This window comes from Hydractinia symbiolongicarpus, chromosome 3, assembly GCF_029227915.1.
Source record: "Hydractinia symbiolongicarpus strain clone_291-10 chromosome 3, HSymV2.1, whole genome shotgun sequence".
NCBI lineage: Eukaryota > Metazoa > Cnidaria > Hydrozoa > Anthoathecata > Hydractiniidae > Hydractinia > Hydractinia symbiolongicarpus.
The window spans coordinates 26,872,194-26,891,718 of NC_079877.1; the positions used below are offsets into that span (position 1 = coordinate 26,872,194).

The following is a 19,525-nucleotide window of genomic DNA, read 5'->3' on the forward strand; positions in this document are numbered from 1 at the left end:
AAATCACACGAACGTTCATCTCGGTGTCCTAAAAATAAAAAGACAACAGGCACTGGGAACAAAGTTGCCCGTTAGGTTTTCTGTGTTTTTTAGAGAACATTTCTTATTGCAACCTTTTACAGGAGTTATAAACTCGGTTCACCGAAACTATAGAATGTTTCGCCAAAAATCCCTGAAATTATGAATCGAAATAGGGACAGCCGGCCCACAAAAAATAAATACCATAGGTGCCTTGTGCATCTTCTATTTATGCTGTTTTTTTAGGGGGGAGGGTGGCTTGGATTTTCTCCGTCTTCGCCCCTGATTTAAAAAAGACTTAATTAATATGAAATGTTTTTAATTCTAGTTCCAACATACAGTTACCTCCAAGTAACTCGAACACGGGATAACTTGAACTTTCAATATCTCACCTTTTTTGTCACCCTGAGTAAGACTTCTTCGAATAACTCAAACTTTTCACTCAAGAAAAGAAATTCAAAGACCAGATAAATGGAAGAATTAATTTTTTTACTGTTTTAGTTTTCATTAACTCCTGATGTAGTGGTATAGATAGATAATGTTTTCGTCAAGGAGAATTCAACTTTACAGGGGACTTTTCATGCCTTTTTACATCGCCAAGATTGCACCTTTTTGCCGCAGGGACGCATTTCTCGCCTCTACTACTTCAACCAAGAAACCCCGATGTTGTCTACACAAGGCGAGTTAATTTGTCGTCTTCACGATACATAATGTTGTCATAAAATTTTTACAGGAGGTTACAAACAAACTGGGGATTTTTACAACAAAATAAAGTTTTTGCGTTGAAAAATCACTTTCATACATAAATATATCCTCTTATAATACCATATTTCATTTATATACGTCAATTTTTATTCAAACTATAATTCACTACCTACGAAAATACTGAGATTGAGATACTTCTAAACGAATCTTAAATACGCATTACCATTTTTAAAATACAATGTCTCCGTCAGAAAATGTTTATTTACATCCAGCATGTGAATTTCATTTATCACAAAGTGAACGGAAGATTTCAGACATAACAACATTTTCGCCATTTTTTGTAATTTGTATGTGCGGTTTTACATAATCGAACATTTCTTTTCGCTACCTTGCGTTTCTTGTTGCTGCGAATTTCGTGTTTCCGCGGCGGTATTATGAGATCTTTGTTGTCGTTGTTGCTGAGGCTGTAGCTGTTGTTGTTGATTTGGTGATGGTTGTCTCGCTGGTGCCTCCATCCTGTCCTCTTGTTCCTGTAATTTCATCGCTAAGGCATGATCAGAATCAATCGTGTGTACTGGTGGTTCTTTAATAGCCGCCGGTTCGTCGTCCTGTTGAAGCGACAACGCTATTAAATAGTCCCGATCCTCTTGAGACATGTTATTTTGGTCTATAGCTGGTGTATTAACGGGGTGGTTTGGTAATAAAGTTGGCGGTTGCGTTGACGATGTCTCCTTTGCTTGCGATGGGTAATGGTCATTTTGCAATGTTATTGATTTAAAGTCCGTATTTACAAATTGTCCATCGCCTTCTATGTTTATAAGAGTCTCCCAAGCCACAGCAGGCTCTGTTAAAAATCCCTGATCGGTGACGAGTAAAAAAAGTTCTCCCTTGTGTTTATATAAAGTTGAAAAGTGATTGTTTCGAAAAAACACGCAAAGCTCCTCGTCTTGTATAGTGGAATTAAGTTCACAAAGTCCGTGATAAGTCAACTGGCTGGCTGTTCGATTCAAAAACTCTTCTATTACCAAACCATTGACAACAACCTCTCCTTCACCTGAAATGTAAATAATTTTTTGAGGAAACTAATAAATTCACTGCTAACTTTCATATTAAAAACCTAAAAGAGGCACTAAATTTTTGCCCCTATAAACATCAGAACAAAATTTGGCTGCATGGCCGAAGCAAGTTTGTAAAAGCATCGATGATATATCATACACGCTCAGAAACTTGAAAAAATTGGAACAACAAGCTGTTTAGAATTCTTGTACATTACACAATTTGCTGTTTGTCTAAAAATGATAGCATATGAAATTTTTGCCTTTAAAAATAATGCCACTTATCTGTTAAGTCATTGTCATTAAATAACTACATATTATCATGATCAAGCGAGTTAATTATAGGTTACGTTTTGACAGCTATAGTTTTGACCCTTTTAGTTTTTCGCTTTTGAAGCTCATTCTCTAAAAGATGTGAATATCTTTTATTTTCTGTTGTGAAAATATATATATTATAGGTATCCTCTTATAGGTAATTGCCAAAGAGACAAAGTGTATAAAATTTAATAAACGCCCCTTTTTTAAACGCCCTTCTCCCCCTCGAATAGACGCCCCCAAAAATGTCAAAAAATTTAATAAACGCCCCGGTCGTTTATTCGAAGCATTACGGTATAAAAAAACTAAAGTCACTTGTTTAACTCCCTAAACACACAAAGGTTATTTAATTACTTAAATCTTATCCTATCAACCAAAGAATAACAAAAAACACACACCATCTTTACTTATCAGCATTTTTTCAACTAGTTGGTTATAACTCAGGTTATGCACAACTTTCCATGTTGCTCCATCTTGAGGATCCACTAACCAACCGTGGTACAAAATAATCTTTAACAAGTCGAACACAATGCACTCTGGTGTGAATTCGAAGTCTGTTACCCCTAGAAGAAAAAGATTGGGTAAAGCAATTTATTTCTCCAATACCCGAGCCAGAATCTTCGATTTTTTTACTTGGTGTGCATTCACAACTAATTAATCTGGGTATTTTGAAGGCATTACAAAGTTACAATTAAGCGGGCGATACACGATACTCAACTTTTCATAAATGTCTAAAAAACGCTGTCTTGTGTATTTGTCCAAAGAAAAACACACTGTTTTTAAACTTTTATATTGTAACCAATCTAACTCTAATCAAGTAAAATTCGAAATTGACAAGTTGGATCAAAAAAAGGTGATATACGATTAAATTTATCATGTATCTCCTCATTACTTTTAAACACAAAGTTTGAATTCAACAAAATAGTTTAAGTATCGCCTGCTTTAGGTAGCATTAACAAATCAATACAGAGCATGGGACAATAAAACGAAAACATGCAGTTCATACAGGTTACACTCTCGCATTTGTGTCTATTTGACATCAAATTAAAGCTTAAATTAAACATAGAAAAAAACGTTGTCCCCATCAAAACGATTTACACTGCAACAGTTACGTAAATCTCAATGTTCAATTGCCAATGTTTACAAGGTCATATTGAAAATCTTTAATTTTTAATGGTGCCAGCATGAACAATTTTTAAGGTCATCATGAGCTTCACCAAGGCATGGATTATTTTTTAATGCTAGTGTGAGAAGGTACATCAGACAGATTCAAACGCTTTGTACCTTCTGCCATACGTTTACAAAAGTAGCATTTAGCAAAATTCGAGTTGTAGCGTATTGTCCATTTGATGCTTTCAGTCACAGTTATAAAACAGTCTAAATAGTTATTACAAGGAATATAAAGTCCTGCCAATAACCAACCTGAAAATTTAACATTTACATCAATGCCAGTTTGCAGTTTGTGCATGATATCAATTGCATCTTGCATATTTTGTTGATAGTTCAGTATCATCTCTTCATTGCCTTCATGCTTTGGAGCTTCTGTTAGTATGCAATCACCTGTATGATACAAGATGTAATGATTCTTAATAAATGATTCATCACAAAACACAAACCACCACCACCACAACAACAACAACAACAGAATAAAAAAATATATTTCATATTCAACGCTCCCGAAAAAAACCTACTGCACGTTAAGGCATTAAGCTTTTAATGGAAGCTTGGCAAATAGAAAAACTACTTTCCTTAGCAGAATAAGGTAACTGATTTTCTGTTTTCTATGCTTCCACAAAAGTAAATACCATAGTGCTGTTTTTGACATGTGCTTTTTAGACATTATTTGTAGTATACAAATATCAGCATTCAATGATACAAGAAATGGTATTAAATTCTTCTCTACTTAAAATATTTTATAATAGTCACATATAGATAAACTAGTGCTTTTATTGTTTACTTTTATGCTGAAATTATTTTATCTTGTGCAGTAAAAACTTAACATATGGATTCTAAAATAATCAATTTAGTTGTGTATATATCTAATGCCTATATGTCACTGTATAAAATAAAACAGCAAATTACCGATATATTCCATTAGTTGGTTTCCACTTATTAGCTGTTGCATTTTCGGTAAAACAATTTTTCGACTTAAAATTAAAACATTTGCGATTGCTAAAAGGGGACATGGCCCATTCTCATTTTGTGTCACAATAGGTGTCTGCTCTCCTTTCCACTCCATCCATTTTAAATGATACATAGATGATTCTTGGATTTGTTTATCTTTTTCGTTTTTTTTCATTTCTGTAGATATGTCCTGCATTTGCTGGAGTTCTTTTTCGCAAACCTCAAGGGATTTTATACGCTCTTTTTCAGTTAGTTCTTCTTTCCTTTGATTTGTTTCACTGGCCTCATTAATCTCAGCAGTCTTATGGCTCTCACCAGAAGTCACATCTTCTGGAAGAGAAGTCATACTTTCATCTGAATTATTTTGAGACATACTTTCATCTCGATTCTCCTTATTTTGTCCTTGGGTTACTTTTGATTCTGCATCACCACACTGTTTAGTGTCAATATTTTCATTACTGTTACGAGAACCAATAACTTCATTTGCTGACGTGATACCCTCTTCTTTGCAAGTTGGCTTAGGTGACATGGGAGGATCTTCTGTGATATTCATATGTTCTAAAATTTAAAGTTTAATAATTTAGTGACAAAAAGTTATTTATTAAGATTTATCCAGTACATGGATTTTTTTATAAAGTGTTAATTTATTTCTTTTCAGTGCAAAAAGTTATAAATCAAAAAGGAGGCACAGGCTCAGAAACACCCCCCCCCCCAAAAAAAAAAAACAAAAAAAAAACAAACAAACAAACAACAACAACAACAAACAAACATTTATTTATTTTTAAAATTAGAGGGGGTTAAAAATTTATAAGTAAAAAGGGTGGAGTTGAACAAATAGGGAGGGGAGGGGGTGTTGTGAAAAGTGTGGGTTGCTCTATATTCTGGAGTAAATTATTGCTTCTTAGATTATCTACTTCAATTGCTCATTTTTTATAACTATTTAACATCTATTTTTTGTAGGTTACATAAATTTTTTTAACAACAAGAACAAAAAATGCTTTCTGATGTCTTTGAAAATATGAGTTCAAATTAATATGGTGTTTGCGTTAAAGGGTTACTCCCAAATAAGAAAGGTTCCCAATAAAAGGGTGGTTGTTTAAAAATAGGGGAGTTCTGACCCCTCTGCAAACCATGAGACATTATTATTAAATTGAGAGGGTAAAGGGAAATGGAAGGTTGCTGCTAGTAGGGAGGAAACCTTTTAATCCATGACATCTTGTGCTTGTATAGATAATGGCAAATATAGGTTCATTATTTTTGGTTGTCTTTTAATAACTAAATTTTAATCCTCTGATAACAAGGTGTACTTATATTACCTGGGCTGTTTTGAGACAGGCTGTCATTTTGATTCTCCTTATTCTGTTCTTGGTTTACTTTTGATTCAGTATCACTATGTAGTTTAGTGTCCATATTTTCATCACTATTGGAATCCAAAAATTCTGACGTTCAATGGTTTTCTCTATAAGCGGGCTTTGGTAACTTCGGTGGATTCTCTGTGATTGTATATTTTCTAAATCCAAAAGTTCATTAATTAATAGCGGCAACATTTTCTAAGCATTTTCCATGAATTTTGACTAAAACTGATGATAAAGTTGTTGCTGTCGGGTACTACATAAAATATAACAAAACAAGATATTTTTACAACAAATCCATATTAAATTTTGACAAGCTTTTGGTAGTATAATAATCAACTATGATCGTTTTATATAGCAAATTTTTTATAAAATACAAATAAAAATACATTCATAATGCTAAAACAATCCAAAAGGCATAAACTCAACAGTTTTATTAAGTAGAGGTTTGTCACGGCTAATTAACAAGCTGTTTTAAGGTGAGTCTAAAAGCATTAGAGTTAAAACATCGAAATCTACAAAGGAAGGTAGATAGCCGAAAAACAGCATATGTTCAAGAATCACTTTGGAATGTCCAGCCTGCAAAGTTTTTCTCCTTCCAGTTAAGGGAGACCCAAATGTCCAAAATAATGAACTTTAAAATGCTGTTGAGTTTTGCCATAATAAGTAGCATTGCAGCTACTACACATAAACGATAAACTAATCCGGATTGGAAAAGTTTAGCCACTCTGTCCTTAAACTAAAATAAAGAACACTAGCCTTAAAAGTGATATGAAAATTGCAATAAGGAAATTTACTACCCAAAATATTTAGTAACTACTGAGTCATAATACCTAAAAAGATGGTACCCAAAAAACTGCAAAGAATGTTGATTTTTAGGTATGGTACAAACTTCAAACGTAGGCCTATGTAATTTAGACAAAAAAAGCTCTAATACAGAAATTAACTACATCACGAGGATATAATCATTCCTCTCAAATATATCCTTAAGGATAACAATTTCATTTTGGATATTTTGCATTTTAAGGATAACAATTTGATTTTGAAATATCAAAATCTGAACAAATAAAAAAACAACAGAATAGTCCGTATTTGTAAGTTGTTGATATGAAGCTACTAAAATTAGTAAAAACACCACTATATGTTGGTTTACGATAAAGACTAGTTTCAAGTCTACCTGATTTTTAGACACAAAAACATCTAAAAAGGAGCCATTGTTCTCTTTGATTTTAGTGAAATTAATGTTATTGTGTCTATAATTGAACTAAGAAAGCACACAAAATTTACCAAGTTTTATGTCTTCTTGACAATTCTCAAACTGCAAATGACTGCAAATTTCCAAAATAAAATTATTCTACAACTCATAATTCCCTTAAGGGAATTTATTCTAATTGTAAAACAAAATTACTAATTACTTCACATTATTGATGACATTAACTGATCAGTTCGTTCCTTTTGTTCAATAATTCCTTTGGGTTAGAGTGTAGGATGCAAACCTTTTTCAGATATACACAGGTCAAGCTTTTGCAAGGTTTCGAGCATGAAATGTACAACCTTATCCGCAACATCATTTTTTGGAGAAGCACAAACGTCAAAGAAAATAAATGCTGAAATGTTATCAAAACAAACATCAAGCAATGGAGAAACTCCCAATCTGTAATCAAAAGGTTCAGTCGCATCAAGAACAAGCATAGTGCAAAGTTCATTAAGTTTGATATTGCCGAATTCTACCCTTCTATCTACAAACGCCTTCTGAAAACAGCTATAGCATATGCAAGAACCATAACCACATTACCTGAAAAAATGGCAGACACCTTCATGCTAGTAAGGAAGTCTCTATTGTTCAATAATAATAACAAAGTATGGAAAAAGAAGGGCGAAAACCCATTATTTGATGTCACAATGGGATCATATGACGGTGCTGAGGTATGCGAACTGGTTGGTTTATACCTATTGAACAAACTGTCATCTATTGTTGATAAGAACAAAGATGGCTTGTATTGTGACAACGGGTTATGTGTTGTGCAGGAAGCCAATGGACCCATGGTGGATCGCCTACGTAAAGATATAACCAAAATGTTTAAGAACGAAAGACTCAAGGTCACAATCGAAACCAACCTAAGAGTCACAGTGTTTTTGAATGTCACGTTGGATCTAGAAAGTGGAAGATATTTCCCTTACAGAAAACCAAATGCTACAACCAAGCATATAAACTCTAAATCAAACCACCCTTGTAGTATCATCGCCATACTTCCGAAAATGGTTAACAGAAGAAATACTGACTTATCGTGCAATGAGGAAGAATTCAACAAGGCGAAAAGTCATTACTAAAAGTCTTTGTTAGAAAGTGGTTTCACCTGTATCTGCTTGAATATAACAAAGAAACTGACATCCAACGCGTTAAAAACAGATCCCGAAAAATCATCTGGTTTAACCCGCAGTATAAAATTGCTGTCAAAACCAACATTGGAAGTATCTTCTTAAAATTAATCAAGAAGCATTTTCCCTGTAACAACCACTTCAGTGAAATTTTCAATCGAAACACACTAAAGATCAGCTATTCATGTATGCCGAACATGGCAAACCTGATAAAACAACAAAGCAACAAGATCTTGAGTAACCATCTGAAGGAAAAACAAAGGTCATGTAACTGTCGAACAAAAGCTCATTGCCTACTCCATGGAGATTGTCGGATTATGAACATTGTATATAAAGCAGAAGTTACCACTGATAAAAAGTTGTTTTGTTATTATGGCACATCGGAAGGTGAATTTAAGTTGCGTTACAATAACCATACAAGTGTTTTTGTCACCGGAAATATCAGAATGAAACCAAGCTTTCGAAATTTATATGGAATCTCAATGACGAAAACCATGAGTTTTCGATTAATTAGTCTGTTTCAATGTGTGCAAGTTAATACAAATCTGGAAATAAACGTTGTGACCTGTGTATATCTGAAAAAGTTTGCATCCTACACTCTGACCCAAAGAAATTATTGAACAAAAGGAATGAACTAATTAGTTAATGTCGGCACAGGAATAAATTTGTCAACAATAATGTGAAGTAATTATAGTAATTTGGTTTTACAAGAATAATTTTCCTTAAGGGAACTATTACTTGTAGCATAATTTTATTTTGAAAATTTGCAGTCATTTGCAGTTTGACATTTGTCAAGAAGACATGAAACTTTTAGTTACTGGTAAATTTTGTGTGCTTTCTTAGTCTTATCCAATAATTTATTCGCTCTGGAAACATTAAGCATTCTTTTTGTGGTAAAGTCACACATCATTCTTTGATTGTAAAAAAAATATATATATAAAAAGAAAAAAATATGCAGTCATTTTAAATGTTTTTTTGGTTATATAATATTTGTACATTAGTCCTCTCCTCTATTCACATTTTGTGGCAGTCAAATTATAGTGATATCACAACAATGTTTCTGGTTAATTACTTGTTTACATATTAGAAAAAGAGAAGAGTGTCTCTTGTTTTGAATGAAGTAACATTATATGTTGTTAATTGTTTAAGCAAACATTCTAACTCTCCGATTCTAATTAGGAGTCTCACAATACAAACATCCCTATTTCACAAAAATTATGCAGATATTGACATATCTTATTGACTAACATACTGAAGTTTGTTTCTGCAGAGGTTCTAGCTGTTTAACAAAGCAAAAAATTGACCCCCAGGGCTTCTTCTCCCTCCACATTAGATGGCACCAAAGGAGTCATTAAACTAAGCAGACCTCTTTAATATTAGAAGGGACAAGGTTGGGATATCTGTTGAAAAATACTGCACATCACTCAGCTTATTTATTGTGTGGAGATGGTGTAGTGGTAGCGCATTCGACTTGTAATCATAAGGTTTCAGGTTCGAGTCACGACTCCGGCGCACTTTAAATGCAGTGTTGTCAGCCCATTTTGTGCCATCTACTGACCGCTAAGCAGCTTGGGTGGAAGACAAGCAAGTTAGAGCAATGCTATACATATATAACATAGTTACAGTCGGAGGGGAGGAAGAGCCAACCGTTAGGTTGGAATCCCCAATATCATTTATCTGATAAATGTCATTTATCTTGAATTATGAGGGCTCTTTAAGTAGGCTTCAGTGTCTTAAAAAAAAGGAATCCATGAAGAAACAAAGTTTTTCTTACAAATTGCACACAATTGTTGTTGTTGAAGGAATCAAATTCAACCAAATGTCCCTGTTGTTTTAGTGGTATTCCAAGTAAATGTACTTTGTCCACTTATTTCTGTTCCTGGAAGACAGATTTCTGAGACATACATTTTAAGATCATTTGCTTAACAAAAGAGTCACCAAATGCATCACCTCACTAAGAGGCATAGGCAAGTTGCAAAAGGAGTTTTTTACACACATATATCAAAAACCATAGGAATGATGATGCTTAAGCAACACTTTCCTTATAAATAAATGGACAAATAAGGCAAAACAGAAGGTGGGGAAAAATACTTTCTTTCTTTTACAATTTTGTCCAGTTTGAATTCAATTAAATTTATTTGCCATAGAAAAAGTTGGTATATACAATATAATTACAGCTATAATTCGATGTGGCAAGCAGAGTTTCCACATTGTAGTTATAGCTGTTTTTTATATATATACACATAAGCATGTTTAAACAACCCTGAAAAGTTGTGTAGCTTTTTAACTTTTATCGAGACCAACTAACAAAGAAACTTATTTTAAGATCATGGAAAAGGACACAGACCAAAGATATATCTGGAAACAACCTTATCCTATGTAAATAGTGGGCTTTAGCTACAGCAAAAAGATAGGCCTTTTCGCGTTACATATTTGGAGACAATTGTTAAATTCTAGACCCCCCAAACATTGTATCATGATATACTTCAGGAATTTCTAACCACTTTGGGATTTGATATATTTTAAAACTTCATATAATTTTCCATATACATAAGAATACGATGAAAAATCCCAAGGTAAACTCTAAATCTCTAAAAAGAGCCTTGTCTTTTTGCAATTATCGCATGCTTCACTACTGAGAACAGAGGGTGTCCATCAACTTCCCACCGCCCGTGGAAAAATTAAATATGGCTGCCTAATTTTGAAAGACGTATTAAATTCAGTCTACCAATCCAACTTTACTATGTTCACTCATTTTCCGTTATTTAAAAGCCATCAAGATGTTAAATTTAACAGGGGAAATTCTAACTTTGTTGACTCTTCAGCTACTAACTAAGGAAGGGAATAAACCCTTTATTTTTTTACTAAATAATAAGATACTAGCTTTGTGGATCAATGCAACGACTTTACTGTGTTTACTCATTTTTCGTTCTTTGAAAAAAAGCATTACATTGCCGTAAAGACACAAAGCCATCGAGATGTTAAAAAGTAATTTAACAGGGAAAATTCTAAAGTTACTGATCCCTGTAAAAGGTACAAAACAAAAAGTACGCACACCTCCTAACAGCATTTTAAATTCGGTACTGATACATGAATATATAAATGTAAACTTTGAACCAGTCCTCTTTATTTGAAATTTGGCAAGATGGCGGATGGCATGGAAGACCTGGCCTGGTGAGCAAATATTTTTATTATGAGCAAATCACTGCTACTGCAGGTGCTTTGTTTGATTTTGCAGATCCAAAATTTCGCGTAATTGCCTTATTAAAATACTATGGAAATGCAATTAAATAATACATTGTATTTAGCTAGAATTGCACTTGCAGGTTTTCTACCACCACCCAAAAATCGAAATAAAAATTGCTTCCTGTCTTGTTTTAGCTAGCAGTTATTGTTGCATAGAACATATTGTAATTTTGCAGAACATATTGTAATATTTTTCTTATTTTTAAATGCCACAAACAAATTTTGGAAATTGATTTGTAAGATTCTCCTGGCCGGAATGTGGTATAATTTCATTTCAGTTAAGGGAAAACACAGACATTTCACTGTCAAACTTTAACAGAAGAACCTTTAATTAAACAAGAATTACAAGTATCTAAATTAAATTAAAGCTAAATTGGCAAAAACTCTAGCAATAAACTACACAATATGACAGGTTCGTAGTTAGAAAAAGAAAGATTCTACAAAACAATTTAACCCATATTTATGGAAAGGTGATTTCATTTAGCTAAACGTGTCTCACACGGCTGTTTCGTAGCGGACAAAAATGCTACGAAAAAATAATTCGATTTACCCTCTCGGTTAAAACAGGATATCTCAAGAACAAAATAAGATTTTTATATTCTGTAAATAAAATAATAATCTCAGATAAATTGTCCATATTATTAAAAGAAAAAAATTTTTTGGACGCCTGTCCGAAATTGGTAAATTTAGGCCACAATGTCTAAAAATGACTTAAAAATTATCATTTAGATGAATGTCTTCCACAATATCTCTGGAATAAAGTTCAGAAAACATGTTTTTTATGGTCCACAGGTTAAGTTAAATATCTGGAATGAAAATTACCTAATTTTATTAGTGTCCAAAATTGTCCAAAGGGTTATTTTTGGGCCAAACGTGAGGACTATGTGAAAAACGGCCTTAAGAACCTTAATGTATGCTTAAAGTTCGTATTGTGAGTGTATTGTTAAAAATTAATTTTTATGGTACTGGGAGTTTTTTTGAAGAGAAGAGAAAACAAGAAACGTTTGAGGAAATTGACTGGCATTGAATTTATCAGCAAATATATTAAGATATAACACCATGCAATTATTAGAACAGGATTTATTGTATTTCATACCATAAATTTTCAACTGCAGTGAAATTTTTTTGCTTCATTTCACTGCATGATTTAGTCTTAAATTCTGTGTTTATTTCAATGGTTTCTAAAGCAAATCAAGTAAAGTAAAACGTAAATTTATGAAAATAAAAACAACAAGATTCATCGTCACATTTTTTATTCTTTATTCAAAGTTTTCGGTATTTATGAGTTGTCTTACTATATACTGTTTTCTATTGCTGAGAAAGTAGCATTAGGAAAACTTGATAAAGCAAATTAGTAAGGAGGAAAGAAGATCTGTTGACAAGGCCATGTGACAAAATTTTTCTCTTAAAAATATTATTTCTCATTTTCTCGTTAGCAATATCTAGTTTAATTTTCTTTTGAAATGTTATATTTTGTACTTTAAGTACCCCTCCCTAATTTTAGAGTGTTTTTAAAATTTGTTTGATAAATATGAACTTGTTTCAGGGATCTGTAATAAAAAAAGAAACATTACTTTACAAAAAATATTTTTTCAGAAAAGAAGAAGAAATGTTTAATTCAACCATTGGCAAGAAAGTGGCATATTAATTAAATAAAAAAATGCCAGTTTTTTTTTTCACATTTTAATTTACCGACAAGTGATTTAAATGATCGGGTTGAAGCTCGATGTAAATATTGATTGTTTATACGCTCATAGTTGTAGTGGATATGCACCTTATGCTTTGTCGTATATAGCTACGTTGGTGATAGACAATGTGTTATTTTTGTTGAGTAAATTTTGTTGCGTCTTTTTACCTGTGGACAACAGGATCAGTTGCTGGCCAATTTGAGTGTTCGTTTTTGTATCTTGTTGCACTAATGTCAAATTTTGACGATCATTGACCGTTGACTGGTGTTATTTTCTGTGCTGCGGAGTATAGGGTAGGGCAATAATCAAAAAAAGGGGGGGGGTAAATTTTAAGAAGCATATATTGAATTTTCTTTACTTATGTTTTTATGTTTTAATTTTCAAGTAGAGATCTTTTGTAGCTTCGGAAGTGTTTATTTAATAACCTGTTATTGTAAACGATCTTACAAATATCATAGTTTCCTCAAAAAATTATTTTTAGGAAAACAGATTTAACACTCTGCTTGTCAAAGCAACCAGACTTGGTACGACTAAGAGAGTTATGTAGAGGAAAAAAAATACCAAGTGATTGTAGGCCAGAGCTTTGGAAGGTAATTTCCCAAATCAACTAAGTCTTAAATTACCAATGCAGTAGTTTTCATATTGTATTTGTTAAAGCTTGTTAGTCATTATCATAGATCACCCTGAATGTTGTTGGAAAGCCAGATGCTTTAGCTATATGGGATGGATTATTAGACATGAACGAACAGGAGGTATTAAAAGAAGATTGTACGCTTCAATCAGGTATGTTTATTTTATGTTAATTCTTTTATAGACTACAGTTTCCTACTGTACCTACCTTTTTTTAATAGTGTGTCTCAAAAAGTGTTTAAGTGTTTGGTAACTGACACATCATTTGTGTAGTTCAGGTGTAGTGTAAACGGCCAGACAGCAAGTTGTGTTATTTTATAGCCAGGGCTGTGTTATTATTTTCATTTATATGATTTTATATTTTCTACATTTTAATTGATCTTTACAGCCAAACTGAGGTTAACGGAAGATGATGAAGAAGAGGTAGCACGCGACATGGAAGGGCTGATAACTTTTTATTGTAAATCACGCAGTGAGAAGTATAGATCAACAAGTGGATTGGTCGAACTTCTCTCGCCATTCATCACATTGAATCTTCCATTAAGTGAGGTGTATAACTGCTTTTATGCAATGCAGTCAAGATTTATTCCAAGGTAAGCACAAAACTAGCTAGGTAAAGTAGCCATTAAAAATGTTGAGAACCTGTTAAGACAATATGGAATGTTTCTTTTTATGTTATTTGTAACATCTTATGTCTTTTTTGTAGAGAGTGTTACAGAGATGGAAAACCGTTTCATCTATTTCGACAACTGCTTCAATATCATGATCCTCAGTTGTGTTCGTTTTTGGACTCCCGGAAAATCCCTCCAGATTTATATGCTCAACGATGGGTAAATTTAAACATATTTTACTTGTTGCTTATTTAAATGTTTATTTTTATAATATGTATTTTTTTATAGCTTCGGAGTTTATTTGTGTCTGTGTGTGATTCAGATGTCACTCATGCCATGTGGGATATCTACTTCCTGGAATCTGATCCCTACTTTGCCTTCTTTCTTATGCTGGTTATGGTTTTAAATGCGAAGTAAGTACCAAGGCAGTCAGTGTACTTGAAAAATCCTTTTTTATTGTATAACAGCTTAAAAATTTTGTTTAGTGTAGCTTTTGTAGAAAAACAGTTTTTTGTATTAACTTTTCCCGTTATTTTATTTTAAAAGTATCTGGAACAGTGATAATGGATTCTGGTCTATCTTTTACATTATATTGTAAGTGATTATTGCAAGTGCACTAATCATGTGGATATTTTTTTTCTTCTAGAGATCAAATACTGGAAATGGCTACAAGAAACAAATCAGCCATAATTGGTGGGAAATTTGATTTTTTCTGAAGTCTTATCTAGGCCTTGCTCTTCAGTCCTATTTCAAAAATTAGACTTTGTATACTTTAGAAATGATTACAAACTTTCCTTCTCAACTTGGTGTTGATGACATTGAAGATTTCTGCACATTGGCACAGTACTATGCAACACGAACTCCACAGTCATATAGAAAGGTGATAGAGAGATGTTTTTGTAACGTTAACGCTACAATGTGGACATAATTACGAGACAAATCAAACATTCCCATAAAGTTAAAGTTTGTCACTTCTTCAACTCAATGTTGTGAAATTGAAACATCTGCTAAATGCAAGTCTAGGCAATCCACAACATTGGAGACAAGGGTTTTTTTTTGAACAAATTCTCATCAAAAAATATTTAGATATACTATGTCCATCACTTTCACATTGTACTGCCCTCCCTGTCTATTAAAAGCCATAATTTGTATAATTTTTCTTTATTTTTTATTAGGAATTCCAACCGTTTTTGTTTGGTTCAAAGATAACTACCAGCGATTTTATATCAAACTCACTTTGTTTACAAGTATCAATACCTGAGCTTCTGGAATCGGTTGATGTCAGATGTGTAAGTAAGAATACATTAATGGAGGCTTAATTTAAAAGAAGATGAAGAATTTTTATTCTTAATGCACTCTTCTGGCAATTAACGTTTAATAGTTTTTTGTTATATAGAACAGCCACTGTGATGTATTTGTGACATTTTTGTTTATTTTAATTTAACAACAGAAAGAAGATGTCCGATTCTTCTTGGTTGATTGTCGACCTGCGGGTCAATACAATAATGGACATCTACCTACAGCATTTCACTTAGATGCTAATTTGGTGAGTGACATTGCTCTTATTTCATTACCAGTCACAACCAATATCGTCAATTTATATGACTTCACCTCAAAAGTGTATCTCTTCTCTCGTGTAGATGCTGCAGGCGCCTTCAGAATTTCAAACTGCTGTATCAGCCCTTTTTGCAACGCAACAACAAGCAATAGAGGCTGGTTCAAATGCTGGTGGAGAACACTTGTGTTTTATGGGGTCTGGTAGAGAATCTGAGGATCAATACGTAAACATGGTGGTGGCAAACTTTCTTCAGGTATCTACTGCTCTTCTTTTGATGTATGTGATTTCATATCTTGTATTTGTTACAATGTTTTTATGCATTTTTTAACATATTTTTGTAAGACCTAAATGAGATAATGCTACTAAAAAGTGAACAGAAAAGGAAATGCCAGAATTTCGCGTATCTTTTAAAAAATGTTTTGAATTTTACTTAAATAACCTTTCCTATTTGGAACATTTTAAGCAGAATTGTCAGAATAAATAGCTTGTCAAGGCTGGACCAGAAATGTTGTGAAAGTTAATTTCTTAAAAAGTATGACATAATTTTTATTTAGCGAGGGACGCATTTTGTAAGTGTTGCTAAAGGTGGATATACTGGTAAGTGTTACAACATTTCCTTACAAAACGGAAAATTATTAAATAATAAACAGCTAACACTGAAACGAAACGAGATTATCTTGAAATTTGTGGGAAAACTCTGTGGCGATTTATAAAAAGTAATTTCAGTGACTTGTAGCAACTTATAATTTGCAACTGTTGTAGATAATGTCTCAACGATCATTTGTTTCTAGCTGTGCATGAATTACTTGTTGCCGATTTGGCGGGAAATCTTGTCGATCATTCTGTTAAGTTGTGCATTGTGTGCTCGCCAGAAGCATCCATGAGTTCGGAGGATGAGGTTTGATTTTATGTTGATATAACTAAAAAAAAATGTGTTGCAAGCCTTGATATATTATTATCTCTAAATGCGCGAAAATTGTTGTGTATATTCACGAAATGATCTACTTTTGCAGGTTTTTACCCATGCGAAGTTTTTCGCTTCCAAAGTGTATAAAACTATAAGCGATATACGTGCTTCATAAAAGAATTTGTCTTCACCTAGAATTCCTTGAATAAACTTTGAAATCGTAAGGACTTCGACTATCTGGATCACAAGTTTTCCTTAAAAAAGCTGGGCAAAATCTCTCCCTATTTAATAATACCCGTAGTGTGTTGCGCTTAGTTTTATTTTGAAATTGCCGCAAAGTAGATCATTTGCTGACAGGCAACCCCGTGGGATCCACGGGTTAACGACCAGTTACACCACGGCAACATGAACATCACCCTACAGTAGTTTAATTACTTCGTGTTAATAGGTGGAAAAAATACACGAAATACAGATACAGGAAATATGTGCGTAGTGAAAATCTGAGGACCGACGAACCCGTGGATTTTTTCACGGGTTAATGACTAATTTTATGTATACTACCTAACGTTAAATAACTTCAGGCAGCGTTTTTTGTACTCGAGGTTGTTTTTTTTTTAGAGTCACGAACTTTCGAAGGGTGATTTGTCGCCAACACCTGCTTCACCTAAGGTATACTAGATATAATTTTTCTGTAGGGGATTGCGTTCAGATTTTCTTGAGTTAGCTATTTTCTTATTAGCTCAAACATGGGGCTTTAATAGCATGCAAATTTAAAACAATTCGAAAACAGTGTCCATAACTTTGGTGTTAATGTTTTAGAAGACACAGATTAACATAAAATTTGTTAAAGAAACATTTCTTTGTTGTCAACGGTACAAAAATCAGGAAATTATCGCCTCGCGAAATTACTTATACTTTAAGCGTTTTTCCAAACAAAACAATTCTTGTAGTTCTTCGTTTGTTCAAGTTCGTTTGTTAAACATTTTTTTTAACGTTATAGGCTGGTATAGTAGACAAGTTATCATCTAGCATACGAAATCGAGGGGCTGACGTGAAAGAGAGGTTAGGAAGGTTGATCACAGACTCGAAGCAACCTCAGGAAAGGTAAACAAAATTAATCTGGTCGTTATTATTGAGTAACGGGTTGCAACTGTGTGTGTTCTATCGGAATGTCCGGTTAACCAAAGTACTCGTTACGAATCATTGTTAAAGCTTTACGTACGTATTTTTATAACAACAAAATAAGTCTTTAACCTGTTGGTAATGAGTTAAACATACTGAGTATTTATAACTGTGTGTATAAAAACCTTGTGTTTAGACATGTGAGTGAAAAAGACAAGACAGGAAAACGTTACCGCGGAGTGAATTTAGATATATTTAGCATAGAAGATCCAGATGGTAAGTGTACTTCTGTTGTTGTGGTTAACTAAATATGTTATTTAGTTTCACTAAAGCAATAATTACTTTTATTATTATTTTCAGACACTGTATCATCTAGTGGTGATGAGCACGAAACAGTGAATATCGACACGTGGATAAAACGCTCCGATGTCGTACGTCATTTTCCATGTAGTGAAATTACATCATCTGGTCAAATGTTCTCGAGGTAAATTTTACTACCCACTTCTCACATGTTTACGTCACATTTTCTCGTGACATCAGTGAATCACGTGTGTAATCACACAGTTTACATACGTGGGGATCGTATTTGTGTTATCACAGTAGCACATTAGATTACCGTTTCTATATTTAGCTACATCTTACTGACATCGTCACATTTGTTTATTTTGCGCGAAATTGTCGACAAAGATCGCCCTGGGTGGGCGCATATTCAATCTCGACCCCATTTGTCATCTATCGTCAAAATCACGTCCAAACGCAAGCACCCTGATTTAATAACGTTTAAGTACGGCACAAGTGATGGAGAAGATTTCACCATTACGGGTGCGCAACGATTTTTAATACCGAACTCAAAGCAAGCGATGAAGAAAATTAAAGAGAGAATTCTAAAGGTCATTAATTAAAAACCACTCGATGTCTGTTTTGCGACAGACGTGAATCTGTACGCGGTGTTTGAGTTCAGGTTAAGGTGGTTATAACCTTTCCACTTCACAAGCAGAGTGTTAGCCATGCAGTCATGTCTCGATGATTCAAAATCATTCCGTGCAATTTTTGTGATGGCCATATAATTTAATGACAAGATGAGAATGTCTTATATAATGCGCTGCTGGACAAAGGCAATAAACAAAGATTTTTATAAATTGAATTTAAATTATTCGAATTATGTAAAGAGAACTTGTATATATGATATTTTGTTTTGTTAAATTTACCATTTGCGGTGCTATTCGTGTTTGCGGGGTTGCGTAAAAAGGATTTTTTTTGTCTCGATTATTTTAATTCTTGTTTTGACGGGTTCAGACAGCTTTTTTTCACCAATTTTAGCTGGACTCTTCTCTTCAACTTTGCATTTGTGTTGCAGTTTTTCCAACCTTGATCCCAGGGCTCTGTGACTTTTGTTACACTGGCGCACCTTCGCTATAACAAAAAGATAAAAAAAACGGGGTGTTGGAGGCACTCTTTTAAAACGAAATATTATTTTCTTAATTGAGTTTTTTTTCAAACTTGTCTTAATATGGGGATTGTGTCTTCTTCCGATTGAGTTGTACGCAACTCGTAGTTTAAATCCTAAAGAAATATATGTACAATGTAAATTTTTGTAAGAAAAAAAAACAGCGTATAAAATCTAGAAAATAAATTTGACCTACCTACCTACCTACCCATCACCTAATAATACTGTAATTCTTAACCATTTTCCGAGCAAAATTCTCTTTAAGGTTACGCATTATAGCGCTACCAGGGACTTTTGAAGGGCTTTTCGTTCGTTCACCTTTGAGAAGTTGACCAATCCCCATCAACTGCCCTTTCTCTGAAAACACT

The 19,525-nt window shown here is 33.4% G+C and overlaps 2 protein-coding genes across 2 annotated transcripts; one reads left to right on the forward strand and one right to left on the reverse strand.

The window, feature by feature from the left end:
- Positions 1-792: 792 nt before the first annotated feature.
- On the reverse strand, positions 793-6,469 carry LOC130636549 (ubiquitin carboxyl-terminal hydrolase MINDY-2-like). The gene is made up of 5 exons (XM_057446301.1): positions 5,534-6,469; positions 4,176-4,775; positions 3,516-3,653; positions 2,492-2,656; positions 793-1,777 (listed from the first exon to the last, which is right to left on the reverse strand). The coding sequence occupies exons 1-5, from the start codon at positions 5,625-5,627 to the stop codon at positions 1,083-1,085; spliced, it is 1,692 nt and encodes a 563-aa protein (XP_057302284.1). The 5' UTR covers positions 5,628-6,469; the 3' UTR covers positions 793-1,082.
- Positions 6,470-11,076: 4,607 nt separating this feature from the next.
- Positions 11,077-18,896, forward strand: LOC130636548 (TBC1 domain family member 23-like). The gene is made up of 18 exons (XM_057446300.1): positions 11,077-11,122; positions 13,364-13,472; positions 13,560-13,665; positions 13,901-14,105; positions 14,219-14,342; positions 14,412-14,536; positions 14,770-14,816; positions 14,900-15,003; positions 15,299-15,412; positions 15,574-15,669; positions 15,764-15,934; positions 16,236-16,278; positions 16,473-16,579; positions 17,207-17,257; positions 17,589-17,692; positions 17,907-17,986; positions 18,071-18,194; positions 18,342-18,896. Exons 1-18 carry the CDS (start codon positions 11,094-11,096, stop codon positions 18,610-18,612), a joined length of 2,010 nt encoding a protein of 669 aa, XP_057302283.1. The 5' UTR covers positions 11,077-11,093; the 3' UTR covers positions 18,613-18,896.
- The last annotated feature ends 629 nt before the right edge of the window (positions 18,897-19,525 follow it).